Genomic DNA, 15,530 nt, shown 5'->3' with positions numbered 1-15,530 from the left:
AAGGAATGTACAACTATATACCTCTGTGCCTCAATGTTTAATATTCATTGCAAGTGCAGTTTTTTTTTTTGAGAGACTTGATAAACCATTTTATTTATTGCTTTGGTTGTGTGTGGCTTTGCATTTGAGGTGAGTTTTTTTCTTAACAGAGACAGGGTCTATTTTATTGTTTTTGTTTGTGATATTTATTCAAGTAAATATTTTTGCAAACAGAGACCGAGTTTGTTTTATTTGTTTAAAATATTTAAAAGTTCTTGACATTCCAATTACAATGGTAAGAAATACAAGTTGATTGCATTTGAAAGGGTGTACTTGCATTCATCATTACATTAGTGGTTAATTTGGTCTAAAATCGACAATACATTGTGGGACAATATATCGTCCAGCAAAATCTGTTATCGGCCCAGGCCTACTGACTATAAAATGCAGGCACTTTTATTTACCCCGGGAATTCACTGTTATGATCTTCACAAAGGTGAACATCCCCCCAGTGCTAACACCGGAGAGGCCCTGAATGTTTCATACTGCTCCATCAGTGTACTGCAATCTAAACATCCAGAGGGAGTTTTATCGTTGCAGGGGACTTTAATCAAGCTAACATGAAAACTGTTTCCTCATTTCCATCAACTAGCGCAGTGCCCAATACAGTGTGTATTGCTATACAAAAGTGGGAGGTTAAGTAGCTTTTTCATGGATGGCCTAATGAGGTTGTAGTTGAAAGTGGGACGTCACGGACATTTAAGTTGGTTGTGAAATGTGTAGAGTAACAACTATTGTGTTTTCAAATATTTAAATTAATAAATTGGGGAAAAAGCAATACACCAGCATGTTATGAGTTATGCCGGGATAAACACTCACGTTTACATGGGAGCTTTAATTCCTCTTTAATTCAGAATAAAAGTTAAATCCTCTTTAAACTGACCTTGTAAACACATAATTCCTAATACAAATTTAATTCTGAATTGAATTAAGCACACACACACACTTCACCCAAAGTGAGCAAAAAGTGAAGCACCTCCAGCGGAGTGGAAGGAGAAAAACAATTAGAAAACTTTAAACAACAGATAAAAAGACAGACGTGGGAAAGTGTCTTCAAGGAAGAAGACGTGAACGTAGCATATGACACATTTACAGACACAATAACGACAATATACGATAAATGCTGCCCTTTGAAACAAATAACAACCAAAAGTAAAATAAACAATGTACCATGGATTAATAAGAAAATAGCCAACGTATGCAAAAAGAAAAACATACTATATAAAAAATATATAACAGAAAAAACATTAAAAGCAGAAATACGTTATAAAAAATACAGAAACAAAGTTAATAATTTACTTAGAGAAAAAAAAAGGGAATATTATGAAAAACAATTAAAAGAGAATAAAAACAAAAACAAAAAATTGTGGGAAATAATAAATAACATAACCATGCGCAAATGCAAAGAAAAAAATGCAGACCATTTTATAATAAACAATGTAAAAGAACACAATAAAAACATAATAGCACAAGAACTCAACAGTTTTTTTCATAAATACTGGAAAAGACATAGAGAAAGAGATAAATAAACACCCAACACTTAAATGGAACCATTTTGACAATGAGAAGAAAGACATTGATAAGTATCTTGTACTCGAAGAAGTAACAGAAGCAGAGGTGAACAGAATAATCACTACCTGTACCTCAAAAAAATCCAGAGACGTTAATAATCTAACTATGAGTCTAATAAAAACCATAACAGCTGAAATAACCCCTCCACTAACATATATAAGTAATCTATCATTCAAGAATGGGGTATTCCCAGAAAAAATGAAAATTGCAAAAATCAGACCGATTTACAAGGGTGGAGAAAAATGTAATTTCACTAATTATCGACCTATATCAATATTACCACAACTGTCAAAAATTCTGGAAAAACTGTTCATGAACAGACTCGACAAATTTATAGAAGACAATAATATACTACATGAAGGACAATATGGATTTAGAAAAGGACGTTCAACAGCAATGGCTATAATTGACATCACGGAGAATATAAGAGAAGCATTAGAAAAAAAACTATTTGTATTTGGAATTTTTCTGGACCTAAAAAAAGCCTTTGACACAATTAATCATGATATTCTAGAAGAAAAACTTCAAAATTACGGAATAAAGCGCAACGCCTTAAAATGGATTAAAAGCTATATGACAAATAGAAGACAATATGTTGACTTTGAAGAACATACATCAAAATGCCAAACCATACAATGTGGTGTTCCACAGGGTTCAATTTTGGGGCCAAAACTGTTCATTCTATACATAAACGACATTTTCAAAGTCACAAATTGCCTAAAACTAACATTGTTTGCAGATGACACAACCATTCTATGCTCAGGCAAAGACATTAACACTTTAATAGAGTCAACAAATGAAGAACTATTAAAAATTCAAACATGGTTAGATGTAAATAAACTAGCCCTAAACGTCAGTAAAACAAAATTCATTAACTTTGGAAAGAGAAAAAAAACAGGAGATATAAGACTGAAACTAAACAAGGAAATAATAGAACAAGTAAAAGAATATAGGGTACTTGGAGTGTGGATGGACGACAAGCTGACCTGGAAAAAACATATACAAATAGTTAAAAACAAAGTGGCCAAAAGCAGTTACATCCTATGGAAACTTCAACAAATCCTACACACCAAATCACTTAAAACAATCTATTCTTCACTCATAGCATCGCACTTAAATTACTGCTCCGAAATATGGGGAAATAACTACAAAACGTATCTTGAACCACTATTTAAACAACAAAAAAAAGCTATAAGAATTTTACATAAAGTACCACACAACACACACACAAACGATTTATTTGAGAAGTCAAAATACCTAAAACTGCAAGAAATAATACACTATAACACACAAATACATGCATTTAGGGCTTCATCAAAAAAATTACCACATCAAATCCAAAAACGTTTCACTTACAATCAAAATCCCTACGAATTCAGACATAATAATGTGTTTAGACCAAACAGGATCATATCAAACGTTGGCAAACATAGTACTGTGTATAGAGCCATGAACCTCTGGAACAGCCTTGACAAAGAGACACAACAGTCAGATAATCTGAAACAATTTAAGGACAAAACGAGGAGGACATTTTTACACACATACAGATCTCAAGTCAACTCTCCATTGAACTCTACAGCAACGACATGGAACTCATCAACTGGTCATTGAGCACCATTGACAAAATCTTCTCAACGAGGCAATTGCTTCAGCACGAAATACCGTGTCCAAAGGACACATACCCAAGTGGATATGTCGTGGACGCACGAGGGAGAAGCCAGATGGAGTCATGATCTTTGGCCTGCTAATGATGGGGGTATGTGTCTGTGCATGTGCCTTCCGGATGGATCGTAAGCTGAGGCGACTCTCAGAGGATATGAAGGTTCTCAGAGAGAAGAAGAACTTCACGTTTGGAGAGTTGGAGGAACGTAAACAACGACTGGAAAAGAAAGCTCGTGGAAATACGGGGGAAAAAGACTGTGAAGAGGAGTAACAGCAGGAACAATGACTGCAGACGAGAACACATCACAAAAAAAAAAAAAAAAAAAAAAAAAAAAAAAAGGGAAGAAACGAGGTTGGATGTAAAATTATCTGTGTTCAAATTAGGGGACGGATCTAGATAAGCATAATGCTTTTTTCCGTCGCCCTTTCCGGCATGTAAAAGGACAAAGAAAAAAAAAAAAAAAAAAAAAAAAAAAATAATGTGATTTTGCTCTGAATGTCAAATGAATTTCTGTGAATGCAACTATGCCGGAAATGAACTGAATAAATAAATAAAATAAATAAATAAAGCTCTGCCGCGCACGCAAACACTTCATCGGGGCATGAAGCACCAGAGCATTACTAATGATGCGTGGATCATCAATAGTCATAATTAACCGCTGGCATTGATTGACCAAAGTACAGACTTCTATCTCTTTTTTCTGCAGCTCTCTCTCTTGTACTCCGTGGAGCAAAGCGAAACGTGTTATTGTCAAGCTTCTGAATGAGGTGGCTCCGGCGGATGGTTTTTATGAAATAATGCCTCAACTGCATCATTGCAGTCCAAACAAATCCAACGTTGCACACCTTTGAACCAAGCAGCAGCCATGTTGAAAGTCTGAGCTCTGCCTGTCCCTGAACCACAGAGATGTTTGAGCAACACACACACACACACACAGACAGACAGATTCCTTACTTTATAGACAGATGCGTGGATTTTGCTACCAGGGGTGAAAAGACGCTGGACCTGGCCAACAGTAATATCAAACAGGCATTCAAGGCTGCATCCAGCCCCCACCTTGGCAGTTCAGATGAGCTCTCTGTGATGTTAACTCATTCAGTGCCAGCCATTTTCAGATTTTCTACCCCCCTCAGTGCCAGCCGTTTTTGAGCATTTTAAATGATTTTAAAGACCCACAGAATATTTTCTACTATGAATATCTGAAATCTGAAAGATCGAAGCCTCTACTTTCATCAAAAAAAAAAAAAAATTGTTTCTGGCTCTTTTCGTTCTTTTGTAATCAGCCGTTGAATAGAGCAAGTTTTACACAAATCTTCAGTTTCAGAGCAAAAAGCTGAGGAAAAAAGCCTTTTTGTAAAAAAAAAAAAACCTGTCAGTGACTTTAAAGCTATTTTTTTGCTTTAGTGACAACTCTAACATCTGAACATTGTTTCCTTATATAAAACATTAAAAAAAAACACTGAGACCAGGCTTTAGATGATTTCTTACTAGATTTTGGCGTTCCTCCAACTTTCTCTCCCGTCAGTCTGTACACACGCAACTTCCTCTTCCTCCCCGACATGCAGAGTGTCACCGCTTGCCCCGTTTTTTTTATTGTTTTATCTCACCATCGCCACACTATCCATGAGTTCCACACATTCTCTGGTCGAGTGTGCGCTGCTGTGAACGTCAACTCTGTACATAGCGCCATTTTCTGTCTCATATAAACTCCTTTCCTCTCTCCTTCTTAGCTCTGCTGAGCATGGATGATCTCTCATCCAAAGGTGCGCTGCTACCTCCAACATGTCACCTATTATTTTGCTATCTGGCTCACAGGCTGGGGGTATTTTGTAACCCCTCCTCCCCCTCCTCCCGACACGCAGGGATGACCCGTTTGGCCCGATTAGTTGATGGTTTTATCTCAAGATCACAACATTATCAATAATCTACTCAGGTCCACACATGTTCTGTGTTAGTATGCGGAGCTGTGAGCTGCTGGATACGTCACATTATTACTCTGTAGTGCCATAATCTCCCTTTTTCCTGCTTTGCTGGGTAGCATCAGTGGCTAATCTCTCATCTAAAGGTGTACTGCTGCCATCTTCAGGGCACAGTTGGTCACTACAACACCCCACAGCTTAGATATTGATGAGGGACCTCCGCCAGGGTGTTTTCTAGAAATCCCCGAGAAAAAACTCAAATGACGAGTATGACTATCTAGTCAATGACACTGAGCGTTTGGATTTGAAACGACGAGTTATCTAGTCAATGACACTGAGCGTTTGGATTTGAAACGACGAGTTATCTCGTCAATGGCACTGAGTGAGTTAATTACTAAATACAAGCCCCTGCTGATCAGGAAAAAAAACCCCACAGTGAAGCAGGTGAGGGCCTGGCCCGAGGGAGCAATTTAAGCATGCTGCTTTGAAAGTACAGACTGGGACATGTTTAAGGTGGCTGCTATGGACAATCACCACACGTGTGTGGAGGAGTATACCGAGTCGGTGTCTGCATGCATTCAGAAGTGCATGGAGGATGTTAGTGTGATCAAGAACATCTCCACACGGGCCAACAAAAAACCCTGGATGACCATTGAGGTATGTGCAATGCTGAAAGCACAGAACAACGTTTTTAAATCTGGTGACATGGTGGCATTAAGAACAGCCAGAGCCAACCTGAACCTGGCCATTAGGGTTGCAAAGTGTGACCACAGTCAGAAAGTACAGGACTTCTTCGAGGACCCCACAGACACCAGACGAATGTGGCAGGGCATACAAGTCATCACAGACTATAAAGCGACTCCTCCCCCCGTGACAACATCAACTTTCTCAACGACCTCAACAAACACTTTGCAAGGTTTGAGGCACTCAACAACACAGCAGCGACGGCCCAGCCACACACCACTCCTCATTAATGGCACAGCAGTGAAGAGAGTTAGCAGCACAAAGTTCCTGGGGGTGCAGATAACAGAGGCTCTGACCTGGTCCTTTCATACCAGAGCTCTTGTAAAAAGAGCGCAGCAGTGCACTTTTTGTGTCAAATAAAGAGAGCACACCTCCCTCCTCCTATTCTCACCACCTTCTACAGAGGCACTACAGATAGCCTACTGACCAACTGCATCTCTGTCTGGTACAGTGCCTGCAGGGACTTCCAGTCGTAGGCACTGCAGGCACTGTACACTGTACATTGTAGTGGTGAGGACGGGGGAAAAAATCATCAGGACTTCAATTCCTCCCATCCAGGAGATCTGTCTGACCAAGGGCCTCATTAATAAATGCTGCGTACGTACAAAATAAAGCATACGCCACATATAAACAAAGCTCCACGGCAGCTCTGACCCTGCCATACGCACAAAATCATGAGAAACGGGAAACTTCGACGCCAATAGGAGAAGGATGAAATCAATGACAGCTCTGTGAAAGTAAAATGATTTGCGTGAAATATTCGAACGTATTGAACCTTTCACAACACATTATTTGAAGGATGCATTTGCAAAAACAGAGGAGAAAATTTTTTTATTGACGCCCACAGGGAATGAGTGATGTGCGCACGCCTACAATTAGTTTTATATTATTAATAATAATAATAATCAAAATCACATGATCATTGCGTCTAACTGCCGATCAAATGGCTGCAACACCTGATGCTGTTATAAAAAGGAACACACTCTAATGCGTAAAGACGCACAATGGCTTATTTGGCACTGTTGGAGGACGAGGTGCATGGGATACACCGAAGGGTAGCCCCCCGGAGAAAGAGGCTGCAGTGGGAGGAAGACAAGTTTAATCCCATTTTTTGGCGCATATATAGTGCATTGGTACGCACTTCCTGGTTTTTTAATCGTACGCCAGTTGAAGTGTGCTTACCTAGGCACACTTTTAAAAATGTGGCCCCAGGGCTCAGAAAATCAACATTGACACCTCCCAAAAATCGAACCCGATCACGTGGTTTCGGACATTATCTCCCGACCAGGACTCGAATATATATGTATATTTATTATCATTACAGTGGTCGGCAATATACCGATTTATACCAAATACCGGTATATATTTTCGTTATGATATACCGTACCGGTATAATGATTACCCATTGTTTGGAACGCTATGCTGCGCCGTGTCACACCGGAGCCTTTTCAACATTGCACTGTGAAGGTAAACAGAAGCGCTATGGTTACGGTGTAAATGGATAGGAAAGCTCTGAAGCTGCAGAACTAGTCGAACATGATGACGCAGAAGAACTTGTGTCAAAAAGAGAAGCCCTGTCTGTTGTTTGGTCGGCAGAACAAGTTGGATGCAGAGCGGAGGTGGAGAGTTGGATAGAAGTTCTCAGACATTTGTGAATGAAGAGTTCAACAGCAGGTAAATCACTACAACATTTGTTCTCTTTGGAAGAGACAAAACATATCGTTAGCCTAGCTGGTAACTAGCCTGACGATAGTGTGTGCGCACAGATGTTTGAAGAAGAAAAACATACATTTCAATCTGTGAAACTAAATGAGGAGAGCATTAAGAGTGCAGTTTCTAAAAGCACATTACTGGCCTTACTTTACAGCACTGTGGCACTTTTATTTCTTATTTGTTAACATGCTTGTTGGGTATTTTAAGATGAGGGACTATTCATTTTTATTAGACATTTTTATTTAATATTATTTAATCTTGCACTAAAGTCTAAAGTGAATTTTCTTTTAATGTATTGCTTGATTGATCAAGCTACGTCACAGAAGTGCTCTGTTTAAGGTTGAATATAAAACTAAGGTGAATAAAATAAATATGGACATCCTGGATCTGTTTTTTGCTCTTCTTTATCTTTTTAATGTATTATAGAAGTATCGGTTGTTTTTGCTGTTGGACTCTGGAAAGAGGTTCCAGAGCCTCCAAAGCAGAAACTCCAGGTTCTGTAACAGCTTCTTCCCTCAGGCCATAAGACTTTTGAACAAAAAATAATTCATTCCTCCTCAAACCTCCACAACCAGATTACCTCATTGAACTGAAAAAAGAGACAATATAACATCACTGGTCTGATAAAATAGGCAATATAACATGCAATATACTTATCTGTATCGGTATCTTACATATAGCTTTTCCTCTTGATATCTGTTTATTTATAAACCTTTTTAATACTACTTACCTTATGTAAATACTTGCTGTTTTTTTATCCTGCAATACAACAAAATTTTGTTATTATCTGTACTGTAAAGTTCAAGTTTGAATGACAATAAACAAAGTCGAACTTTGTAGCCACCACAACACCCAGGCTCCTCAGAGAGATTAGGGTGCGAGGGAGGGACCGCTGGCAAAGGGCAGTCAGTGTGTGAATGAAGAGGAAGGAGTCCACCTGGGCTGTCAAATTGAGTTCATGGCATCTAGGGGGTGAACCCAGGACTCACTGATGAACTGTCAGCAAAACACCAAAGAAGGAGGGCGCCAACTTGATATCCCAAGGATACCATCACCCAAATGATCACCCCACAGAGTCTCATCATCCATCAGTGCCTCAAGACGTATGCAACGAGTGATACTGCAAAAGGGCAGCAAGCAACAAGGGAAAAATCTTGTAATGGCATGGAAAGACATCTGACAAGAGGGAATAGACCCCACCGGGTCTACCATGAGCTAGCTACTCATGGTGGCAAGATCCAGCACAAATGGTGCATGGGTTCTACCCAAACATGGCTAAGAAAAATCTATGTAGAAAATACCCCCTAAGCCACCCAGAGCGGGGGTATAAGATGGTTCATCGGCAGACAACTCAGTAATAATGAACACAGGAACGTAACAGACTACAAGATTGATGATCAGCATACCTGAGGATCCAACAGCTACAGCAGGACGCAAACTCCAAAGCTGCGTATGTGGCTGGTCAAAGGTTGCTTTCTACCCAAGGCCTGAAATACATCAGAGCAAAAAAGGGTGTCTTTAGAAGGGTCAACAGGGAAGTCGCATCAACGGCTACTTTCTGAGAACCAAGCACAGTCAGTTGACTGAAGTTCAACAGCAAGACACACACAACAGTCTGCAAAACATCAATACCACTCTCCCAGAGGATCAAGGGAGAAAACGATCCAAGTGCGATGGCCATTAGTCAAGTGGCCAAAATCAAGAAGACGCTGTGGAAGAAGTCCAAACACCTACTGCAACATCCTAGAAGGGGTCCGAGGCACCACCATCAAGAAATTGGAGAGAATTAGTGATGTAATCTATGTAGGCTTCACATGATCAGGATTTTTGGGCCGATCACTGAGTTTAAAAAAAGTGAGTGAGAAAGCGTTTGAGACCAGAGCAGAGTGATTATAAGCTGTATGCCGTTATTAGTAATTGGCAAAATGAACATTGCAGCTGTTGAAATAAAGAGTCCCATATCATACTCAATGACTGCTGTGGAGCAACTACAAGAGAGTTAGAGATGAAGCTGCCGGCGGCAGACAACACTGGAACTACGTGAATTCTGCACTAGCATATAGCATTAGGAGCAAATACACTTACTTACTGACTGTGGCATCCGCAAAACCTGCTTTACTTATAGTCCATATTCACAGATGCACAGCGGAGTGGAACGCATACACACACACGCTGTCCCCCGCTTTCAGAGCCAGTAAATGGACTTGATTTATATAGCACTTTATCCACATGCTGAAATAGTATCAAAGCACCTTACAATATCAGCTCATTCACACACCAAGGGACTGAGCTGCCATGCAAAACGCTGGTCAACCACTGGGAGCAATTTAGGCTTCAGTATCTTGCCCAAGAACACTTCGACAGGTATAGACAGGAACCCCCAACCTCTTAGGTTGGGGGATCCTGCTTAGAGGAGAACCCCCTCTACCACCTGAGCCCTGGTCGCACCAGTAGACTGGGAAAGAAGTCCAGTGCTCAGCCGCTCCGCTCAACATTTTTGCTGTTCACTCATAGGTTTTCACCTTTGTGCACAAATACGAGTGAAATAAAACTGTCATGTAAAGCAAACAACCCTTTGGTGCAAATGAAATGGATGAAACAATGACAATGCAGCATCTACAGAAAGTTTAATAACGACAATTACGTCATTGATCTGATCGGCAAATGAAGACATTACAGCCAATCACAGTTAATTTGCATAAAATGCAACCATCGGCCAATCTGGGGCCTGGATGGCCGCGTGCCAGTCTGCACCTTCTACCCTCTCTTGTGGTCCACTGTATGGGACGGGCTGGGCCTCACACCAGAGCAGGTTTCCTACAACGGAAACTTACTTCACTCCAGCTGGTCTGGCTTATTCACTAAGTGCACTAGAGCTGCAAACCACTGACTGATTTAATTCATTGACTAGTCATCAATTATTGAAACGATTAATCGCCTAATCGGATGAATAAATCTTCAATTATTTGCTACTATGTTTGCTATATATACATTTGGCTTGGGGAAGGTAAGCTTTTTTTTGTGCGTGTCAAGGGTGAAATGCTCCCAGACTAAGGATAAGTGATAGAATAAAACATTTATACCGATAATTTCAGGTATTTATCACAGTAATGATAAAAATTACGACAAATAAAAACAACAAATTAAATAATCAAACATTCCCTAAAGTGAAAGCAGGTTCCTTACAAACACAAAAGAAATTGAATACATAATCACTAGAATCTGCTTCAGTATAAATATTTACACATTAAAAAAGGCTAAAATAGCTGCCAACTCAAAGAGCTATTCTTTATGGGCTGATATTTTATGGAATACATTTGTGCATTTATTTATTTGTATTTTAAAGTACATGAAAAGCAAAAATAACTCCAGTGTTTTTAATATAAACCACAGCTGCTCAATCTTGTTTATTTTATCTCTGCTAATGAGTTATATAAAATTATGGTTGATAAATATCTCTTTGATTTTCTATAATTAAACCAGATCAGAGATGATGATTTAATCAATAATTAAACCCACACCTCATACATTCACTAAACACACACATTCACACAAGGGTAAGGGAAGTGACTACATTAGTGAATGGAGAGGTACCATAACAGGGTGGTGGGTGGTGGTACAACACAATATGCACAACTGTAACACCACATTGCACTCTCACCTTAAAACAGTCGTCTTCACCCCTTCTACTTTCCTAACCCTGAATCCCTCCCTTCCCTTCCCCCTCACCCAGGTGGTAACACTGCCATCTCTTTCATGTTCTCCCTTTATCATGTTTTCTTATCCTTCCTCAGGGAGGGCTGGTGATGGTAAAATTATTCTAAAAAGTTAATTAATGTAATTGTGCAATAACAAAACATGCATTGCTGTCACAAAAGACTGCACTACATATAGTGTTGACCTTTGACAGTATGTGCAGACAAGACAGAAAGAAAAGAAAAAGAAATAAAGGCTGCCAAACGTGTGCCATCGGTCCCTCCGACTACCACCACACCACATTTATACTATACAATGCGGGTGAAATGTCTTGCCTAAGGACATAATGACAGAGACACTAAGCAACTGCCACCCCACTGTGGCACCTTGAATTCTCAGTGGTCTCCCATCCAACTACTAACTACTAAACCAGGCCCAGACCTGCTTAGCTGCCCACCGGGAAGAAAGTGGACTCACTGGCTGCAACTGAGCAGCCGAAGGCAGCACTCATACACAGGGACATCATGGCCAGGTGCAAGATGGGAGGAGTGGTCTTGGTCTTGGGGACAGCACACCAGCCTGGACGAGGCCAGTCCAGCACAGAGGTGTAACTGTAATTCAGGAGGTACGACGGGATGATGAAGCAGGAAGCTGCACACAAGCTGTTGGCACAGACAAAGCAAATGTAGTGGATGGCATGGGAAGGAGTGGAGAAGAGGAAGATTAACTTGAAAAGTAGAGTAACACGATACATACACCAGACAAAGTATCGTTCCGGTAATATCGATACTGAAGCCTTTTTTTATTATTATTATTATTAGTTTTATGAACTGCCAATGTATTTGTACAAAGTTAGAAATACTTATTAATTACTTGCAGTGTTGTTTTGGTGGCATGATAAGAGTACATAACAAAAGCATATCCGCCAATAAAAAAGTTAATAAATGAAGTTTAGAATTTATATGATTGAAATTAAAAAATAATCATTCAGTTTCCTTTGCACATCAATTCATGTTTAACTAATATAAATAATCAACTTAGGATAAAAAATCCACTGTCTTTTAAAAAAGTAAAAATAAACTATTTCTATTGAAAGACCCCATGTGACCTCTTTGTCAGACCAGACAGTGGGAAGAAAGCTGGAAGACTTGGGCCAGAAGCTCCACTTCCCACCCAAGATCGCAGCCACCAACAACAAAGCTTGAAAGCGAAGGTTCCTCCGGTAGAAGAGGGCGGCAGAGGGTTTGTAGTCACCTCAACATCCGGGCTACTCAGAGAGATGGGGATGTGAGGCAAGGACTACCGGCAGGTAGTTAAAGACCTCTCCAAGGCTTCTATAATGCGCAGTCAGTGGCTGTGGATTAAGAGGAAAAACTCCCCCTGGGCTTTCAAATTGAGTTGATGTCATCTAGGGGGTGAACCTGGGTCTTGACAACTCAAATGATGACATCACCCCACAGAGTCTCATCAACGCCTCAAGACGTATGCAACGAGGGAAACATCTTATCCTACACAACAGAACTGACATTTTGACCATGGAAGGACAGCAGAGAGCCTCTGGCTTCCTGTGGAGTGAGCAAAATACAGCAGACATTCTCGTCAATAGAATATGAAAGATTATAGCAGCCTCCTTTACAATAACTCACTGCCATTGATGCATATATGCGTCATTTCAAATCCAAACGCTCGCTGCCATTGGAGCAAAGCCAACAAAAACAGTAAGAAAGCCATTCAATTCTGACCCAGATAACAAAATAATAATTTAGCTATCAAAAGCCCGGTCTGTGTTGTTTTTGTAGTTTTATAGAAGGAAACTAATGTTGAGGTGTCACTAAAGCAAAAAACAATTAGTTTCAGAAAAAGCTTTTTCTCTCAACTTTTTGTCAGAAACTGGTGGATTTGTGGAAACTTGCCTCTATTCAACTGCTGATTACGGAAAAACAAAACAAGCAAAAATAAATAAATAAATAAAAATCTGATGAAAGTAGACTCTGATCTTTCTGAATCTGGTTTCAGATTTCAGATTGTCAAAGTACACAATATTCTGTGGGTCTTTAAAAATCAGTCAAAATGCTCTAAAATGGCTGGCTTGGGGGGGGGGGGTAGACATTCTGAAAATGGATGGCAGTGAATGAATTAACACCAGAGTCCTTTATAATAACATGATACTGTAATACAACAGCAGATGTTACAGAAAATCAGAACATGTTGACAATGTTTGTAGAGACGTATTAATTAAAGTGTAGATGTTAAGTTGAGGAGCTGTGGAAGTTCTCATGTGTTCATCACTGTTGGCCCACAGCACAATATGAACAGATGAAGAGCAAAGATTCAAGTCTTTTCAGATGAATTTCAAAATAAAAGTCAACTTGATTACCACACAGGACGTTGGCTGGAATCCTCTTGTTATGGAACAAAGCTTTTATTTCCAGTTTCTGGGAAACAGTAAATATATTTATTCTGTTATTAATGAGCGTGAGCAGCTGTAGAAATATGTAGGTTAGAGAAAGTCTGCAGTAAACATGGTCATAGATCTGTGATGTTACCATCCTCAGGTTCTCTGTCAGTCTGCTTTGCCTCCTGGCTTTGCTCAGTCATGATCTCCTTTATCAGCTGCAATTATTCACAGAGAAGAAGATTTAAAGGGGACATATCATGGTTTTAAATCCTTCCTTTTTAGATATAAAGCAAACAGTTGTGGTCTATATAAAGCGGAACTGCACTGCTTGGGTCTGAATTCCTCATTATTGATAGCGCCACAGGCACCGTGTTCTACCCCTTTCTGATGTGCTTCTGAGAGCAACTCGTTTTGGTGCTGTCTATTCACACGTATTTACAAAAATGTCACAACAGAAGACTTGTCCATCCAGCTTTACATGTTCCAGCCAGAGTCTGACCTGGCGGAGCGAGATGAAAATGAAGATGAAGAACCTGCAGAACCCTAACAAGTGAGCTAACACAAGCACCGAGCTAACGCTAGCGCCAAGCTAACGTCACGAAATGCATTGTAATACAGTCTTTTTGGAGACAAAAATGGCAAAATGAAATGACTAATGAAAACTTTAGACTTAAATTAAATCACGTAGGCCATATCAAGGACCTAAAACGAGCACACAGCGCTAACATCTGAAGACGGTGCAACTGCTAATGCTAACAAAACAATGACAAGGACATCTTATCACACTTTTTAGCGTTATTTACAGCTTACCGAAGTGCTCTGTTCGTCGTCTCTAAAGATAGAAGGAATTGAACCCTCAATCAGATAAAGTCTTTCGGCAAATCCTTCTTTATACTGGCGGAGGTTGATGAAGCAGTCATCCTTGAAGTGCTTTGCGCACCCAAAAATGACCTTACCCACAGATGTGGGTACATTTCTGTGAAAAATAAAACTCAACCAGGCACTTTGAAAAGGTTCTGATGCTGGGAGACGTTGTAATGAAGCGTGTGGGTTACTACATCCAACAACCAAACATTTTGATTTCTCCTCTCGTAACTTCTGCATCCTGGAGCTTGGACTACAAAATAAAAGCGAGAAATAAAAATGGCAGATTGCTGAAGTGTTGGGCCTGGAGTCGATGTACTAATTTGGCAGTTCCGCTGACGTTATTGTTCAAAAAACGTAATAGAGAATCGAAAAATCGAAACAGATTGAAAAATATGACCAAAACAGAATATGAAGATATCAACGGAGCACCTGAAGAGACTAATTTGAACTTTTCTGTGCTTCTAAACAATCTAAATATACATCAAAATGCATTTAAGGGCTAAAAAAGTGGATTTAGCATGATATGTCCCCTTTAAACAAAAGGTCAACATGGAATCAAAAGCTCACTGTAGACATGTCAGGATAGATTAGGGACAGGCAACTGTAATCACCTACACATGTGATCTAGCATAGATCTATATGAACATTACCATATGTTACATAGATCTATAACGGGGGTGCTGATATAGATCACAGACTCCTGAGACTTTTAGATGTCTCCCTTCTCCAACACACCTGAATCATCTGAATGGCTCGTTATCCTGCTTCTGTGAAGCTTGATGACAACACATTGGTTTCAATGAGGTGTTGGAGCAGGAAGACATCGAAAAGTCTCAGGAGTCCGGCACCCCTGATCTATATGAACAGCAAGTATGAAGCATAGATCTTTATGAACAGTATCATTTGTAGTATAGATCTA

The 15,530-nt window shown here is 39.8% G+C and overlaps 1 protein-coding gene across 14 annotated transcripts in view; it reads right to left on the bottom strand.

Annotated features, from left to right (window-relative positions):
• LOC114462363 (zinc finger protein OZF-like) overlaps positions 1-15,530 on the bottom strand; it is a 47,900-nt gene that overhangs the window by 13,002 nt on the left and 19,368 nt on the right. Inside the window, exons 1-3 of one of the 14 annotated variants that reach the window (XM_028445148.1) lie at positions 13,724-13,754; positions 12,601-12,911; positions 9,057-9,137 (exon numbers count right to left, since the gene is read on the bottom strand). The exons of 8 other annotated variants lie outside the window; for them this stretch is intronic. Coding sequence is in view for 2 of the 6 variants with exons in the window: in XM_028445145.1 (XP_028300946.1) it covers positions 13,724-13,783; positions 13,896-13,944 (109 nt within the window). In the remaining 4 variants the exon portion in view is untranslated. Of the gene's footprint in view, positions 1-4,228; positions 4,251-9,056; positions 9,138-12,600; positions 12,912-13,723; positions 13,784-13,895; positions 13,960-15,530 lie in introns of those variants that run through there. 5 more of the 14 variants (XM_028445145.1, XM_028445147.1, XM_028445146.1 and 2 more) reach the window with 5 other exon arrangements.

Source organism: Gouania willdenowi, chromosome 4 (genome assembly GCF_900634775.1).
Source record: "Gouania willdenowi chromosome 4, fGouWil2.1, whole genome shotgun sequence".
NCBI classification, from domain to species: Eukaryota; Metazoa; Chordata; class Actinopteri; order Blenniiformes; family Gobiesocidae; genus Gouania; species Gouania willdenowi.
Note: the sequence above shows the minus strand (reverse complement) of the source record. Positions and strands in the feature narration are given on the sequence as shown.